General features: G+C 45.8%; 1 protein-coding gene across 6 annotated transcripts in view; it reads right to left on the bottom strand.

Moving 5' to 3' along the window:
- Nucleotides 1-17,669, bottom strand: part of RARA (retinoic acid receptor alpha) — a 408,762-nt gene that overhangs the window by 48,289 nt on the left and 342,804 nt on the right. For all 6 annotated transcript variants that reach the window (XM_086924234.1, XM_086924233.1, XM_086924235.1 and 3 more), the window contains one exon: nt 3,276-3,424. In XM_086924234.1, coding sequence (XP_086780360.1) covers nt 3,276-3,424 — 149 coding nt within the window. The remainder of the gene's footprint in view (nt 1-3,275; nt 3,425-17,669) is intronic.

Genomic DNA, 17,669 nt, shown 5'->3' on the forward strand with positions numbered 1-17,669 from the left:
CTGTGGCCAGATCACCTGTGAAGCATCTACAGCTGTGGCCAGATCACCTGTGAAGCATCTACAGCTGTGGCCAGATCACCTGTGAAGCATCTACAGCTGTGGCCAGATCACCTGTAAAGCATCTACAGCGGTGGCAAAATCAGCTGTGCAGCATCTACAGCGGTGGCCTTATCACACGAGCAGCATCTACAGCTGTGGCCTGATCACCCGAGCAACATCTAAAGCTGTGGTCTGGTCATCCGAGCAGCATCTACAGCAGTGGCCAGATCACCCGAGCAACAGCTAAAGCTGTGGTCTGGTCATCCGAGCAGCATCTACAGCAGTGGCCAGATCACCCGAGCAACATCTAAAGCTGTGGTCTGGTCATCCGAGCAGCATCTACAGCTGTGGCCTGATCACCCGAGCAACATCTAAAGCTGTGGTCTGGTCATCCGAGCAGCATCTACAGCAGTGGCCAGATCACCTATGCAGCATCTACAGCAGTGGCCAGATCACCTGTGAAGCATCTACAGCTGTGGCCGGATCATCTGTGAAGCATCTACAGCTGTGGCCGGATCACCTGTTAAGCATCTACAACTGGGGCCTTATCACACGAGCAGCATCTACAGCTGTGGCCTGATCACCCGAGCAACACCTACAGATGTGGTCTGATCACTTATGCAGCATCTACAGCTGTGGCCGGATCACCTGTGAAGCATCTACAGCTGTGGCCGGATCACCTGTGAAGCATCTACAACTGGGGCCTTATCACACGAGCAGCATCTACAGCTGTGGCCTGATCACCCGAGCAGCATCTACAGCTGTGGCCTGATCACCCGAGCAACACCTACAGCTGTGGTCTGATCACCCGAGCAGCATGCACAGCTGTGGCCATAAAACCTGTGAAGCATCTACAGCTGTGGCCGGATCACCTGTGAAGCATCTACAACTGGGGCCTTATCACACGAGCAGCATCTACAGCTGTGGTCTGATCACCCGAGAAGCATGCACAGCTGTGGCCATAAAACCTGTGCAGGTATCAGCTTGAACTCTCACACCTACGAAGGTTACCTGCAACATTATTCTTTCATGTACAGGTATCGACAGCTGCCACCTCACCTGCGGAGGTGTATTTAGCTGCAAATTCATTAGTGCGGGCATGTCTCTCTCACCTCCCCTGCACAGACGTTCCTTGCTGTGGCAAACCTTTGCCGGCATTTCTTTCTGTCACCTCACCTGCTCAGGTGTCTCTAGCTTTAAATCCACAAGTGAAGTGAAGACACATGTCAGTCACCTCACCTGCACAGATGCTAGATTATGTGGCTAAACCTGTGCCAGCATCTCATTCTGGTGTCTCTAGCTGCGACCTCACCTGTGCAGGCATCTCTGCCAGCCACCTCAGTGTCTCAGGCTGAGTCCATACCCTGTATAAGCACATCTACTTGCATCTCACTCAAGCAGGCACCTCATACAGCTTACCTCACTCCTCTTTCAGCCATGACTTCAGCTGCTCTATAAAACAACCCTGGTCCGCATCCGGTCCTGCTCTATAGCAGACCCTGGTCAGACATAGGAACGCTCGTTTCTAGCTGGGGGCAGTACAGTCGCTTTTCTACTCCAGGCTCCCACAAGACAAGAGAGGTGCACTGACGGGGGATTTTGGAAGGGATGGAAAGGGCCAGGTCTCACACTAAGTACTTAAAGAATTACAATGAAACGAGTCTCTGCCAGGCACTACATTCACGTTTTTAACTTTACAGAAAACACTGATTCCTCAAAAATTAAGTAAAAACATACAGGGTAATTCATGTCATTAAGCAGTTCTTGTTTACAAGTCATGTTTTACTTCATCTGGCAGTCTCGAAGAGCATTTGCTTTCTTCCCAGATTATATATTTCTAGAGCTTTATTTCATGGAAAATCGGGCTCCTAAACAGAGCATACAGTGAACTGAGCGACCTCTTGGTGGCCTCCATTCGGATTGTGGGTGGGTGTTCATGCTGGGGCAAGCTGAGAGCGCTGGAGTAGGGGTGGGCGGAATACTCTGCTCCGCTAGCGGACTTCGCTGAGTTTTCCCCACTCTGCGCTCAGCTTGGAGCGCGGAGTTCGGCAAAAACTCTGCCAAACCACTGCGTAGTGAAGTTTTTCTTGCGCACGGCTCATCAGCGTTAAGTTGGTTGGGCACGAGCGAGAAAAAACGAGCACTAGACCGCTTCCCGGCGAGACTTCTTAATGCAGGCAGTCAGTCGCAGCAGGTCAATGCTGCTTGCGCTAAGAAAGTTGCTGCTCGTCCTGCGAAAACCACCGCTCGAGAAGAAAATCTACTCCAGTGGCAGAAAGAAGCAGGGCCCTCTGGCGCACCGCCTGGTGCAGTATGCGCTGATTTTAAAGCGCAGGATAAGCTCTCAATGCTAAAAGTGAGCAGAAGTAGGAAACAGACTGGAATTCCGCCGCTCGCGGAACCCCGCTGAATCTCACAAAGTTGTTATGTATCCTCGCAGAATTCCGAAGAGTAAAATTATGTGGGGTCTGCTCTACGCTTTTTTGCAGGTGAGGCTGAAAGCAATGCAAGCTTCTCACTATGTCTGCCAGAGGGTTATGAAGGCATTCAAACTACATACATATCCGATCCTTGGCCACAGTGGTTGAAATAGTCGGTGTCAAGAGCAAGAGAAACAAAAATGCTGTTGACAGGTGAGGAAAGAGAGCAAGAGTGTGCTTGTGAGAGAGAGGGGGCATAGAGAAGGGGAGTAGACACAGGAAATTACATGCAGAAGAACAGAGTGATGAAGTCAAGGAAATGATGCGAGATATTCAGAAGAAGGATTTCAAAAAGGTGTTTAGAGGAGGAGGGTGTAAGTGTCTTACAGAATGATATCATTGGCAGCGATTAAGACACTATGCAGGCCACTACCCTGTACACAGACCTTGGCAATGTTTAATTCAAATTTTCTGAATTTAAACATTTCAATTATTAACATTAGAGTCATTGCTGTTACCTATTTAGCAAATATCCCTAAGAAGCATTGGCAAAGTCAATATGTCGGGCTTGTTTTATGCGTATGTTTGTTGTTCTGCAGTGGGTCTGGATGCAATAACAGGAAATTGAGAGACACCTGAATACTGGTAAGGTAGCATGCACCCTTTGTGAAGCATAGGATTTGAGTTTATATGTAGTAAGCTATACCCTCTTTGATGGGATGTCCAGTTACACTTCTTTGTCCAAGTCCTTTATAGAGACCCCCGCAACCCCAATTCTTTCATCCCACTTAAGCACTGGCCAGTGGCATCACCTACCTTGCACCCTTCGCAGGCACTGACTCCATAATGGTACCCAGATGACTTGTCCTGGCACACAAAGCAGGGTTTGTAGATGCGGGGTAGAGGGGGAGGCGACGGGGGGCTGGGCACAATCTCTTCCGAGCTCGTACTCTGAGTCTCTATTGCTGAGGAGACAAAAGGCCAAAAGGTTACTTATACAAGGGTAGATATATAAATATACACACACACACATCATCTACAGCAACACACACACACTGCAAAAGTTGTGATGTATTATTACCACATTCACTGTAAGATATCCACCATGTCAGGCAGGGCCGGATTGGTCATAGCGGGCGTTGGGCGTTTACCCAGGAGGCTGGAAAGGTGTGGCCCGTTTTGCAACAGTGCTGTAATATTGGCCCCCAGTAACAAAAGCAGCAGTGCTTCACACATCAACCGTACCCCACCCCCTCCCAGGGCTGGTCCAACAAAATTGCCAGGGCTGCTTCTGGTTCCCAGTCCAGCCCGATGCCAGGACGTCTAGGAGTTACTAGGTAACATTAATGTGGGTTGCCTACTTCAAGCAGCATCTGCTGTAGTGACAGGATGGAGGGAATGGAGTGTTGCGTGGAGGGTGTCACACGCTGTGACAACTACCCTACTTAACCTCCATCAAACCCATAACTCTCCGCTGTATTGGGTAGTTAGACACGATCTACAGAGGTCCAGATGGGGTTTGTTAAACAGGCTATAATGATGATAGCGGAGACAGGGAGCACATGGAAGGTGAGAAGAGGGTACCCATCAGGAAAAGACCTTATCCTAATAAAAAAAAAAGAAAAAACGAAACGCAGCGTCTACAGTGAGGAGGCATTCGGGAATGAATAAACAGACTCTTAAAAAGTCTCTTCTGTCTGTGGGGATCCCTAAAGAGACAAGGGCCTGAAATGACGATAGAGCGATGTTAATGTCAACAAGGAGGAACACCTCTCTCGAGGTCATTATCGACACTTTTTCAAGTTCTAGACTACCAGTGGGCTACACTAATGCACTCTGGCTGTTGTGGACTTGTTTTTTATTCCACTGAATTAATTAGACTAACTTGCATGAAATCAAGGTTTTGTGTGTGAACCGTTCAGGACCGTAGGTAGTGTGTTCCTAATGACCTGGAGTGAGGAGGTGGGCTGAACCTCTAAAAACCACAACTGCATGAAGAGGTCAAGCACTGAATGGTCACGAACTACTCTCGCTCTCCAAAAAATCAGGAGAGGATGGGGCGGGCGGGCGTGGGGTTTGGAGCAGGTGTCTTCCCCGATAGCTTCAGCTGTGGTGCAAGACGTCCAAGAAACTTCATTGCAGGGACTCGTCTTGGGCTAAATCTAGAGCCTAGAAGAAGCCTTTCCCATCCCCGAAAATACAAACAAACCCTGCTAATAATAATGAGGGGGGAATTATATCAGAGGCAGGCAGGCTGCATAATGCTCTTTGTAGAGGCAGCCTGGGAGCCGCAGCTGTGCCAGCACTATCGGCTTTCAGCCTGACCCAGTTCTGCTTCTCCCCGGCTCGAGGCCTCTCTCTGAGCTTCGGCTCAGGAGGCGGCTGCAAGGAAAAGGAGAGATTTGGTTACTTACAAGCTCATTATATATAGCGCTGCAGAGCAGTGCATCGGGGCACTTTGCAGTGCAGGAAGAGGGGGGAGGACAAGGTCTCAACTTGGATGTAGCAAATGGGCATCTCGTACATGCCTGGAGTGTAGATACATGAACAGACGACAAAGCCACAAACCAGACTCAAGTCATAACAGTGGGAACCGTTTTACTGGAAGAGAGTGGCTGAATGCCTCTACTCCTCAAATAACACACAGTAACCTCACATTCTATAATTAAATGCTCCGTGTACAAGCAAGACATAATTATGGTAGGTGTAATGGCGAAAACATTGGCACGGAGCCTGGATTTCTAGAATAATGTAAATAAAAAGAAATGCCAGGGGAACTTCATGTTGTAATAGTGTTCAGACCGTGGATGTGTCCTCGTTTAAAATACAAAAGTAATGAAAAAAAACTGCAGAACAGACTGAATTACTGCATTAATATATTTTATGTTTTAGAAGTAGTCGCTAGGCCTGGGCATAGCAAAATTAACACTAAATTATCGAGATTACACCCATTATACCACACCGTGTCATTTTGGGGACATTTTTTAACAATAAAACGTAGCATTCAGTTAATTTTTTTTATGCGAACAGCATCTCAGGTAGATTTTTTTATCCATTCGGGTAATTTTTTAGTGCGAACCTATTAATTCAAATGCAAACTGCAGTGTTTTCAATGCGAGCAGCAGTTCTTTTAACCCGTTCCGTGCTCGGGCCGACACGAGCACCACCTTCGGGGTGCAGCACACGACCGTTGGCCGATGCAGCCCCGCCCACCCATTAGAACGGCCGCACCACGGCGGAATGTCCCCTGTGGTAAATGGGTTAACATGCATGGCCAACAAACATTACAAAATGTTTTTTTTACTTTTTAATACGAGCAGACCCTTTAGGTAATTGAGCGTAAACCTACAAATCTGAACCCAAGCAGCAGCATTTTTAACACGAGTGACGAACTCGAAATTACATTGTCAAGTTTGTTTTAACTATACGGACCATTCGGGCAATTGTTTGAGTGTGAGGCACATTTTGTGCAGTTACACATAATTTTGCGGTCATTTTTCACTAAATTAAGATAATGCAAACTAGGCCAGTTTTACATATGCCTAGTAGTAGTATATGTGCACTCATTTCCTCAGGTGGTAAATCTATCAGAGAAAAAAAAACACAATATGCAATAAGAGGTGTCAAATACTGCATTCCTCAAAAACAATAACAGTACTGCCCAAGTCAAAATGGCGGCAACAGCAAATACAACTATTCTTGTTCAAGATCTGAATGATAATCCAGTGAAAGAAGTGATACTGTTCCTCACAACGCACAGTACAGGTAAGTCCAGAGGCTTTAATTACCATGATTAAAATACTATAAATAAAACAGTGATGGATGGTCTGCTTGAATTAATCTCAGCCACTGGTAATCACTCGATCCGCGTCCCAATCCATTGTTATTTTGCAAACCATGCCACCTCAGTCTGGACCAAGCTGTATGCAAATCAATCTTGGCCCTGCTCCAATAGGACCGATCCAGTCCAAACTGCCAAGCGAGGTCCTCCCTGAACATGAACACAAGCAATCCAGAACCGGTTTCGCCCTAGTTATGGACTTATGATTGAAATGCTGTCCTGCGATAGTAGTTATTGTGAATCAGTACAGACTAAAGATCAGGTGGTGTTAGCATACCTGCTTAATATGTGGTAAAGAACTTGTTGCATTTACATAGATTGTGGCACATCCTCAAGCAGGGAAATATCCATTACAACGCAGTCATTACAACAACCTACCTTTACAACGCAACTGCCTTTACATCGCATGTCACTACAAAGCATACCACTACATCGCATGCCACTACAACGTTTTATAAGGTAAGTAATAGCGATTTTTTAGTATTAGGATGGGTATGGGTTTTGGGGTACATGGGAACAGTAATTTTTACCCCTACACTATCCATCACTTTCCCTACTGTTGCACTCACTGGAGAGGGAATAGTAATTTTTACCCTTACACAATCCAACACTTACCCTACTGTTGCCCTAAAAGTATTATGCGCTGTAATGGTAGTTTTCAAAAATGTGTAGTAATGACATGCATTGTAAAATCATACAATGTAATGTCATATGTTCCTCAAGCTAGGCCAGAGCATTAAGTATAAATACAGTGATTTGTGCATATCTTTCTGATGTGGTAGTGATGTTTACACAATGAGAAATTTAACTCTGTGTTGCATTAAACTCTTTACGGGCCCATAGTACCCAGATCTTTGCTCCACATTAAGAATGCCAACCCCCGCATCAAATCCAGTTATTCATTTTGCCACCAACCCCCGTGCTAGAAGGCTGTTTTATGCAGTGATTCCTCTGGTTCTTCTGCTCCAACTCCGGCAGAGGACATCTCTTTAGGGTGCTTATCTTCTTTTCTACCCCTTTCATTTCAGGAATTAGAGAACCTCCTAAATAAGACCAGGTTGGGCTCCCCTTTGGATCCCTACCCTCTTAAGCTCCTTAAACAGTGCAAGGAGACCTTTTTGCCTCCCCTCCTGGATAATATGAATAGGGCAATGAGGGATGGTATTTTCCCCTCGCAATGGAAGTGCACTGCCAATGGAATGGCAGTGGTAAAGCCATTGCTTAAGAAGCCAACATTGGACCCAGGGGTTCTTAAAAACATTTGTCCTATTTAGTTGCTCCCCGCTCCTGCTAAGATGCTGGAAACCCATCTCAACCAGCATCTTGCAGTCTTCCTGGAAAACTCTAGTCATTTGGATCATTCGCAGCATGGATTTAGGAGGGGGCACAGCACCGAGTCGGCCCTTACCATAGTGTTGGACAACATCCGCACCCGAGTTGATAGGGGCCAGACCACCCTCCTGATCCTGTTAGATCTTACAGCAGCGTTTGACACCCTCTCTCCCTTGGTGCTTACATCTCGTCTGAGGGAGATTGGGGTAGAGGGGTCCGCACTTAGTTTGCTGACCTCCTTTCTTGACCAGAGGGAACAGAGAGTAAAGCTGGGGGAATTTCTATCTCCATCCCTGCCTGTGCATTGTGGGGTCCCGCAGGGGTCGACACTAAGTACGACCCTTTTTAACATCTATGTGACCCCACTTGCCAGACTTATTAGATCTTTTGTGATGGACGACACCCAGATCTTGGTCTCTCTCTCCCAGCCTGTCAGCTTGGCTGCCTCCAATTTTAGACTCTGTATGGAGGCAGTCGCTCAGTGGATGATTTGCAATTCATTGAAACTAAATGGTGAGAAGACGGAGATCCTGGTGTTCGGAGGAAAGGAGGACATTTGGTCGGCAAACTGGTGGCCCGCATCATTGGGAGCATGCCCGGTACCTGCTGCCTTGGCTAAAAATCTGGGAGTCCTGATCGACCCTACCCTCAGTATGCGTCAGCAGGTGAATAGAACAATCTCTACCTGCTGGGGCTTAATCTACATCTTGAGGAAGATTAAGCACACCTATCTCAGCAGGCGAGAAAGCAAGTCGTGGTCGCACTTATAGGCTCCCGACTTGATTATTGTAATGCGCTGTATGCAGGACTCAACAAGGGGCTGCTGCAGTGCTTACAAATGGTCCAGAACGCGGCGGCCAAGTTCGTGCTAGACCTACCCAAACGTGCGTCAGCCACCTCTGCAAGGAAATCTCTACACTGGCTCCCGATTGAGGACAGGATTTCCTTTAAAATAATGTGTCTGACCTATGGGGCCTTAACAAGACATAGGTCAGGGGGGATAAAAGACCTTTTGGTTCCTTACACCCCCTCCAGAAATCTGCGTTCCACTAATAAATCTCCGCTATCTGTACCCCGCGTGCGCAGAGTCAAATGGGGTGCCAGAGCTTTTTCTAGCCTAGCCCCGAAAATGTGGAACGCTCTACCTGTTGAAATTAAGTCCCTCCCCACTATGCAGTCATTCAGAAAGGCCCTGAAGACTCAGCTATTTGCTAAAGCCTACCTGTAGTTTTGTTTTGCCTCTTTGAAATTTTTTGATAGGCGCCTTGATGCCTTCGGGTTTTAGTTGCGCAATATAAGTTACTTTTTCATTTCATTTCATTTCACCGCTGTAAATATGTTGACTTTTTTAAATGTATTCATTTTTTTACAAAAAGGGCGGAGTGGAGGGTGTTGGCAACATTAGGCTAGATGTGGTCTGAGGACAGTGGCCATAGGGCAGATCAGAGTCTGTATTATTGGAGGCTGAGGGATTTACAGGCTGGGAAGTAGTATGGGTAGAAAGTCTGCAAGCACACCCTGTTAATGCAACTGCTTAAGAGGCTCGTTAAAGACCCACCATGGCCGTTTGTAGTTATCTGTGTGGGGTTTGCCCAAGAACGGGAGGGACTGGGTGGTGGCCTCATTGGGTGGTGGCCTCATTTAAATCACTGAAAGGCGCACCATTTGGACTCATTACAATAAGCAGAGTTTGACCTCCGGAGTCCTATGCATTAAGGAGTTACACTAGTCAGTCCACGAGAAGTGCCCAAGAGCGGAGGCCAGGAGACAACTAGTGAAGAGCCTTTCACTATACAGAAGTTTTGGGGCTATCAAGTACAATCTTTTGAGGCTGAAACAACAGCAGGATGGCAAAAAAGTAATTTACTAGAAGACTGGTTAGTGGAAAACACAGCTTCAGGCTTGCTAGCGACCCACAAGAACCAACACTCAGAAGTGTTAAAAGTCAAAACTGTTTGGAGACTTCCAGTAATCAACGTCTGTGTTTAATAAAGAATACTTGAGGTCCTTGGATTTTGGAATTCGCACAGTTTAATAAAGAATACTTGAGGTCCTTGGATTTTGGAATGCGCACAGTCTCAAAATGGCTAATGCAGGTCTTTACTCACAATGAATGTCAAATGGAGGATATCTTTGAGGACACTGGTGTTGCCTGGGCTAAGAGGTCACAGTGGTCAACGAAGACTTGCAAGGCCATCAAACACTTCTGCAACTGATGTATTAGTTCCTGGCCAAAATAAGACTTCCTATTTGGTGGTTGTCAAAGGTGAACGTCTTCTATCCCACAGAGATCTTCCTGCCTGAGGGAGGCCTTCCAAAGGACACTCTTTTGCGTTACAACTGAAGCTTCTGTAGACAACTGAGAACTTCTAGGCCAAGTAAGCTGCTCTTGGTCTACAATAGCTTTCTATGTTAACAGATGTCCTACCCACTGAGGTGCGGTGTGGTCTCTGTGCCAAAACCCACCTTCTGGGTCGACGGATGGCTTCCCCTGGTTGAGAGAGATCTTCTGTGACAATTTGGAGCGACAGAGTAGATGGAACCCTTTGGTTACATGCCTTGCACATACAACTGGAGTTTTATTACGACAAAAGTCACAAAGATTCTTCCTACAATAGAGGCATGGTTGGGGATACATTTCTCGAAAGGAACTTCCCTTTGAAAGACAGGAGCCATTATGGCCAGCGGATCTATCTGCTTGTTAGTGACTTTACCCAAGGCCTATTAATCCGATGCACCAAGCCATCTAGAAATCTATAATTTTGATACATGCTGGTAAACATCCGCAGGACACTTTACCTCGGTATATGTTAAGAAACCTTTTTGACTTGCATCAAAATAAAGGACCAACCTATTATAACATCAAAGCGCCTGACTTTACACTTTTGTATGCCAAAAGGCATGCAAAAGTGTTAAGTGGAATGCTTCATTAGAAGGCACATTTTGTGTTGAAGGTACAGGTAAATAATAAAAGGAAAGTGGGGGGAATGCAAAACTAGAATTTCTTCTTAAAGGCGTCCTTCACAAGTTAAATGGTCTTCATTAAACAGAACACATACAGGAATGGAAAGCAGCGGAAGTCTCATGGAAACGCAAACAAACAACTCACGTTAAGCTTTCTCAATTCTTTCCCGTTCAAAATGTTTCACAACCACTTATTACTACATAATGTAATCGGCACCAGCTGCATACTACGCTTCTCGTATACTCCATAACTTCCCCGATGAGACTGTTCTCTTTAACATGATATCTATAATGAATAAGAATTATTTCGTTGACATCAGCATTGTCTTCAAAAATTTAGATAACCACTCTCCCCAGCCATATTTGCTGGTAAGTGCTTTGATCTGGTCACGGTTTCCGCCTTACCAAAACTATTTGATATTATTACGCTCACTATAATGCAATTTGTTTACTAATAAAGAACTGATTTCTATTATGCCTACATTTGCTGATAATGTTTTACTTGTCGGTCTTTAAATTGTAAAACACGGTGGCGCCTTTTTGTTTGGGTCTGGTTCGCGCTCTACAAGTACTAACTAGATAAATAAAAATATACAGAAAAGCTTGCCCACGGCAGTACAAACCTCCTACCAAAACACCTTTTGAGATCAATTAAATTTGTATAATTGAGGGGGGAGCAATATTAACCCTTGACATTACAGCGGTGCGATGTCACAAGTGACCGTCATAAATCTCTAATTAGAAGGGGGAAAGTTGTTACTATGATTATCTAAAAACTGCGAAGAGCACGCGTTACCTGCGTTTTCAGCTATGTGGCGCTGCAGGCAAGCTCTAGCGCTCTGAGTTAGGAGAAGTCAAAACTGTGACACCAGCAGCAAATTACAAGGGTTTCGGACATTACTGTAGTAAAGTGGCTACATGGCCATCTATCTAGTAGAGTATACAGATGCGTCTATGCGCGCTGTTAAAGTGGGGACGTCGTGCCAAAACCAGTATACAAGAGTAGAGTATGTTTTTAGCTTAATGTGCTCTACGAAAAATCGTTATAACCCTGTGAACCAAACATTGTCCGTGTCTAGAAAAAGAACAAAAAAATAGGAATACTCCGTCAACAGGATTACACAATGCTCAAAACAAGCGTAAATCGAGCAGAGCCAAGAGCTCGTCGCAGTCCCAATGAGAGTGCTTCACAGAAAATATTGAATGCGTTCACAAATGCTCGTCGGTCAATAAACAGTATATTAACTACCTAATAACGAAATATAACGTTCGTTTTATTGGTTTGAGACGGTTATTAGCATAGCAAAAAAAAAAACGGTTATTAGCATGCCACGGTGGCAAGGGGACAGGGCAGTAGTGTCTAAATCTCAAAAGTCAACTAAATTTGGGGGAGTGGCAATTTAACAGTCGGGCGACTGCTGGGCTGACAGCTCACCGATTACAGGGAAAGGCCCTCGTGTGGAATGGTTCAGACCAGCGTGGCATGGGCAGGCTGCTCCCTGTCGAATACAGCAGGGGAAACTATAAAAACAGCGATGACGGACAAGCGCCCATGGGCCACTATGGTGGCTCATTCCGCACAAATACCGTAGCTCGAAAATGGCGCCAGTGAATAAATAATGCCCTCACGTCACTCTGCATTTGCTGATTGTCGGACGTCCATAAACCTAAAAGCTAATTTCGCTTTCGCCATCAAACCAGGACTCTTGGCATGTTAAACAAATCCCTCCACTGGCAACAAAATGCACTGTGGCAGAAAGACTGCAACATCTGCAAGGCGGGTTGGATCCCCCACAAGAAGACTCTAGCGGCCACTGTCCTACATCTGACATAAAAACAAATAATGTCAAGAGCGCCCAAAAGACACCAAAATACTGACAGTAATGTCAAAAAAATTGTAGGTAAGGCTTTCTCAGACTAGGCACCAATAATCTGGTACAGCATCTCACCGTGTACCTAGCACACCCCTCCCCATATTACATTAAAAAACAAAATAATATTTCATCAATGAAAACCCTTAAAGTATCCGTCTTAGAGCACAGGAGATGTTACTTCTCCCAACACAATATGTTCTTATTAAATGGATCAACATTGACATTCGGATATGTTGACATTAAATCTAATCTGTAAATCCTGTTTGTGATACCAGCAAGCTGAAGCTGAATTGTAGGCTTTTGAGGTCTGTAGAGTATCACCACACTTGGTAACAGTAACATCTGTTAAATATAAGGTGAAGAAATGGCAAACAAATGCAATATCAAGCGCTATTTGTTTTTCTGGAAGAGCAGATAACCTTGCAGGCACTAACACTACTGCTAATGCCAGGAGGTCGCAGACTGATATCGCACTTATATCGCGCGCTGAGAGAGGATTCGCCAAGGATAGTGCCCATGGGAAAGGGGAGGAAGTGTTAAGTGAGACCGTGTCCATGCGGTATTTGGAGAAGGTCCACATGGGTGTGCGCACCATGCTCCAACCCACACTTCAAACTGATGCAATATAACTACACCCACCAGGCGTATTTCTTACCCAAGACTACACAACATATACACCACACAATCAGTCCAGTGTGCTATATGTGAAGCTCCTGCTGTGGATTTTGTACATGTGGTGTGAAGCTGATCCGTTAGCGCCCTACTTGGAGGAGGTGCCACACACCCCACAGGCAGTAGGTACTGGTGGAACTGATTCTGTCCAATTTGAAAAAGAAACTTAGCCACAAGTTCTTACTGTTGAGCTTGTGCTTGCAAACTGGGGTATTGCTCTGAAATGGATGGGATCGCAGTCCCTCCGTTATGCCCACGGGCTGCGCGATGTGCCCAAATGGGCGGTGGCGGAAGAAGTCAGAATGAAACATGTGAGGAGAGATGAGCGTCTGGGAGATGGTTTGGCTGCATGGGCAAAGATGCTGTCTGACCTGCGTGCCACAACAGCCGAAGAAGCAAAGTCAAGGAAATAGTAAGCTGAGAAATGGTGTGCGTACGGGATGAGACATTCTCTTTGCGGGCTTCCTGAATCGCGTGCGTCAACAAGCGCTATATAAATACAAATCTTTGTCCTCCTCTATTCTTCTGCTATCATTCCAAATCCAAATAACTGACTAACCTATCCACCACTTAAAATGTATTTGCATGTTTCACTATACTAATTCAACACTAATCCTCTATGGGCCCCGGAGTAGTGTGCTACTCGACGAAAAAGCGCTTCAATGCCTCATCAGGGGTAGTAAGCGCTATATAAATGCAATTACAATACAATACTTGCTGGGGCAGAGGAATGACTTCTGTGGAACCGGGAACCCATAGAAACGAACCAGGGTCTGAAAAGGGTGGCTACACAGACCGCAGATAGAGACACCAGAGACTACGGCAATTGTTTCCAAGTAGGAACAAGCATTTGCAATGCAACAGGTCTCGTATTAGTTTGAGTTATTAGTGGTGAAATGTAATGTTGCTTAATGGTGTCGTTTTGTGGATAGTGTATGTATTTGACATGTAAGTACTGGTATGTATGCGTGTAGTAAGTATGTGGATGTATAATTTATGTTGCAGGTTGTGATGGTGGCAAGAGCATTAAGTAGCTTTAGTGTGTAGTGTTCAACTACTGCAATAAATAGTTCCTGCGGAATATTTTTTCAGCATGGCACTTACAAAGTATATCAGCCATCCTTCATTCCAGGTGGTAAATTTCTGCTAAAATCTTGGTGGTGGTGGGGGATAAAAAAATAATCAGAATTCCACCATATAGCTTATACCAGAGAGAGATGTGGGTGGGATTTGCGAAGTAGTGTGGCTCACTGGTTAGAGGCGGCAGACCCGAGAGCAGAGGACGGCCCGGGACCAGGGTTCGATTCCCGGCGCGGCAGGTTTCTAGACCAGGGTCAGCGGACTCGATTATTCTCTCGCCTCGGTGCCCACTCTGATCAGCGATCACACTCGGCAACTCTGGGCATTAGCTTGCCTCATCTTCACTAACGGCCCCACCAGACCGACGGGGATGCCTGGTTTCACCCTGGAGATACCCATTAAGGGACCAACTCTCAGGGAAGCCAGGAAGGGTTTCGCAGCGGTCGAAGCGCCTTGGGACCCTACGGGTAAGTAGTGCGCTATATAAATGCCAATACATTTTGATAACAAAGGGGCATTTGAAATGCATCATGGGGGTTTACCGGAGTATTGAGGGGGAAAAGGAGGGGTGGGCAGAGATAATGTTCTGGGAGAAGTTGAGATACTTGCTCCACAAAATGAATAGTACTCAGGTTTATAATAACTTCAGAACAACATTAAAGGTCAGTGCTTTGAAAGTAGAGCAAAGTATTGGTAGCAAACTTCCTCATATCGTAAAGCAGGGAATACAAATTGAGGCCCGCAGGCAGTGAGTTGCAATAATCCAATTTACTAATTACTTGAAAATGTGTGTCATAGTGTTTTAGGATATGTGACATGGCTTTACGATTATATATTTTTTTAATCTTCATTGGTACTGTACTGCAGAGACGATGGTAGTAAAACAATTACATGCACATGGAATTTTTTAAGCACAAATATAGATTTCAATAACTCAGTAGGGAAGAGGAGACAATTAGGTGAGACAATGGGAGCAGAAGTGGGTGAAAAGCACGTTATCTCCAATTTGGAGGAGTACAAAAAGGTACCCGAGGGCAATCCAATGTCAAATTCTGATGAGTGTCAGAAATGCCCAAGAGACGGTAGAAAAGGATAATGGGGTGTGCTGTTAATATAGACTATGTATAGTCCCACTACACTGAGAAATATTGTCTAAGTAGATACGAGGCACACAATCTTTAATTCCACATGATAGAGGGAAGTAATGCGGACAGCCCTGGTGTCAAACAAGAATGCGGTTAGACAATGAGTGATTCTGGTGAACACCGGTTTAAAAAAAAAATGTATTATGTATGTTATGTAGAATCAATCCTTTTATATGTTTAGGCCTCCACAGCAACGTTTACCCTTCATTAATACAGGGCTCCTTTCGGTTTTGCTTATGCAGTGCACTACTAAGCTCAGAGCGTTTTGGTTTCCCTGCTACAGTGGGTCTTCTTGATCATGTCAGGACGATACTCCTCTGGTGACCACAAATGTGAGCAAAACATGCCAGGAATCACTTCCTCTTTTGTCCATGTTAGCTTCATGGCTTCTTATTAATTCATCAACTGCAAGAATGTACCTGGAATGTTGAATGTGCATGTTATGCTCTTGCTAGGCGTGGATGGAGATACACTAATCTTTAGAGTTAAAGAATTTGCACGAACACAGATAGTGAGTCACCCGTGAATAAATTCACTAGGAATTATCTGCCTAACAAAGGGAGTCTCTCCCCCCCCTTCTCCAAGACACAGCATGCTTCTCTTTCTCAATCCGACTCCAGGGAGTCCCACATTCTCTTATAACACAGCGGCTGACCCATGAGACAACCCTGCCATTTGGACACGGAATAGGACTTGTGCCACATTTGGCTGCACCTCAAAGCTTGTTGTCTTCCGCAGCCGTGTTGCGAGCAACGCTTCTCATATCAGTACCACACCCAAACCGGAAGTAATTCTAGCTGGCTATGTGAAAAAAACACTGCATCTTGATAAAATCACTCACTATCCTCAGACGACCCAAGGCTCCCAAAACACTACACCACTTGTCACAAAGAGTAATTCACGTGGTCCTAGGTAATCCCCGACAGATCCCTGGCGGCTCTACTCTAAAGACTTTGGAAATTACACAATAATCTTATGTCTAAAAATAGCCATAGAAAGGAATCCAGGAGAGTGGGCAGTAGGGGTTAAACAGTGTCAATGTATTACGCTGCAGATAAGTAGGTTTGAGTACACAGCAAATCGGCAGGAAAGAAGTAAACTGGCGAGGGCATAAGCCGGAGTGGAGAGTAGCCATATACATTGTGCTACCAAGAAACGTGCACTGGTTGTTGGTGAAACCCAGAATAAAACCGAATCGTCTTTGTTTGATTCAGGCGTGATTGTGTTCGTGTCAACAGAAAACGTCCCGATCCGTGTCCAGCACCACACAAAGATGGCCCCTAACAGGCTGGCCAGGTGTCAAACTCTGCAATGCCCTACACTGCAACGCTCTCTCCCGCACTTTGGGACCGAATTTTCACACTCCAGATTTCACGAACCCTGAAAATATATTTTATTATAATTTTAGCCCATGACTCCTTTCACTTGAAACCAGCAATTGCAACAAAGTGCCTTTAATCCGACCATTCTGCCTAGAGTGCTCACTGGTGACTGGTTAAATGGTCAGGTCATTGGATAAAGCCTCGCGCTGCTCAGAGGTGCGACTGGCCAGCCGGGTCCAAAGAGGACTGACACGGTCTGGAGAGGGGGGGGGGGGGCAAGAGGGTAGCCAACGAGCCCTACCCGAGGTGCCTGGAGAGGTGGGCCCCGAGAGGGCACTCGATAAGCCATTCCCACGGGGCACAGAAAGGTACGGCCAGAGAGGGCCCTCGATGAGCGCGGCTCGGGGTGGTCTGTCTCGGGGTGCCTGCATTGGTGGGGCCAAACAGACCACCCGAACAGCCTTGGGTCTTGGCAAGGTTGATCAGGAAGCCTGCCCAGAGCACTCCCGTGATTAGCTCCGTGACCCACGCCAGTAGGGTCCGAAGCCCCAGGTGGCTGTGTCCAGCGAGGCGGGCTCAGGTGGTGCAGAGTCGGGTCAGTGGGCACTTGCTGCACAAGCGAGCCCCGGGGAAGCAACTCATACACAAGCCTTCCTGCTTTCCAACCGCTGTGAGGAATCCGAAGAGATCACAGCATGCAGAAACAGGGAGGTTATTCCAACAAAAATGCTAATTGAGAGAAGGAACGTCATATTAGTACTAGTTGTATTCAATCAATTATTGAATTCTGGCGTCTGGACTGGACCTTTAAGAATTCAATAATTGATTGAATACAAAGAGTATTAATCTGACGCTCCTTCTCTCAATTGGCATTTTGTGTAACTATGGTGGTTCAATAGCGGGTCTCCACAGGAAGAAGAGCGTGATCTAAGGATTGAGCATATTTTGAATTGGACAATAAAGAACACTTACCAGTGCAC

The sequence above is a fragment of the Lissotriton vulgaris genome, chromosome 5, assembly GCF_964263255.1.
Source record: "Lissotriton vulgaris chromosome 5, aLisVul1.2, whole genome shotgun sequence".
NCBI classification, from domain to species: domain Eukaryota; kingdom Metazoa; phylum Chordata; class Amphibia; order Caudata; family Salamandridae; genus Lissotriton; species Lissotriton vulgaris.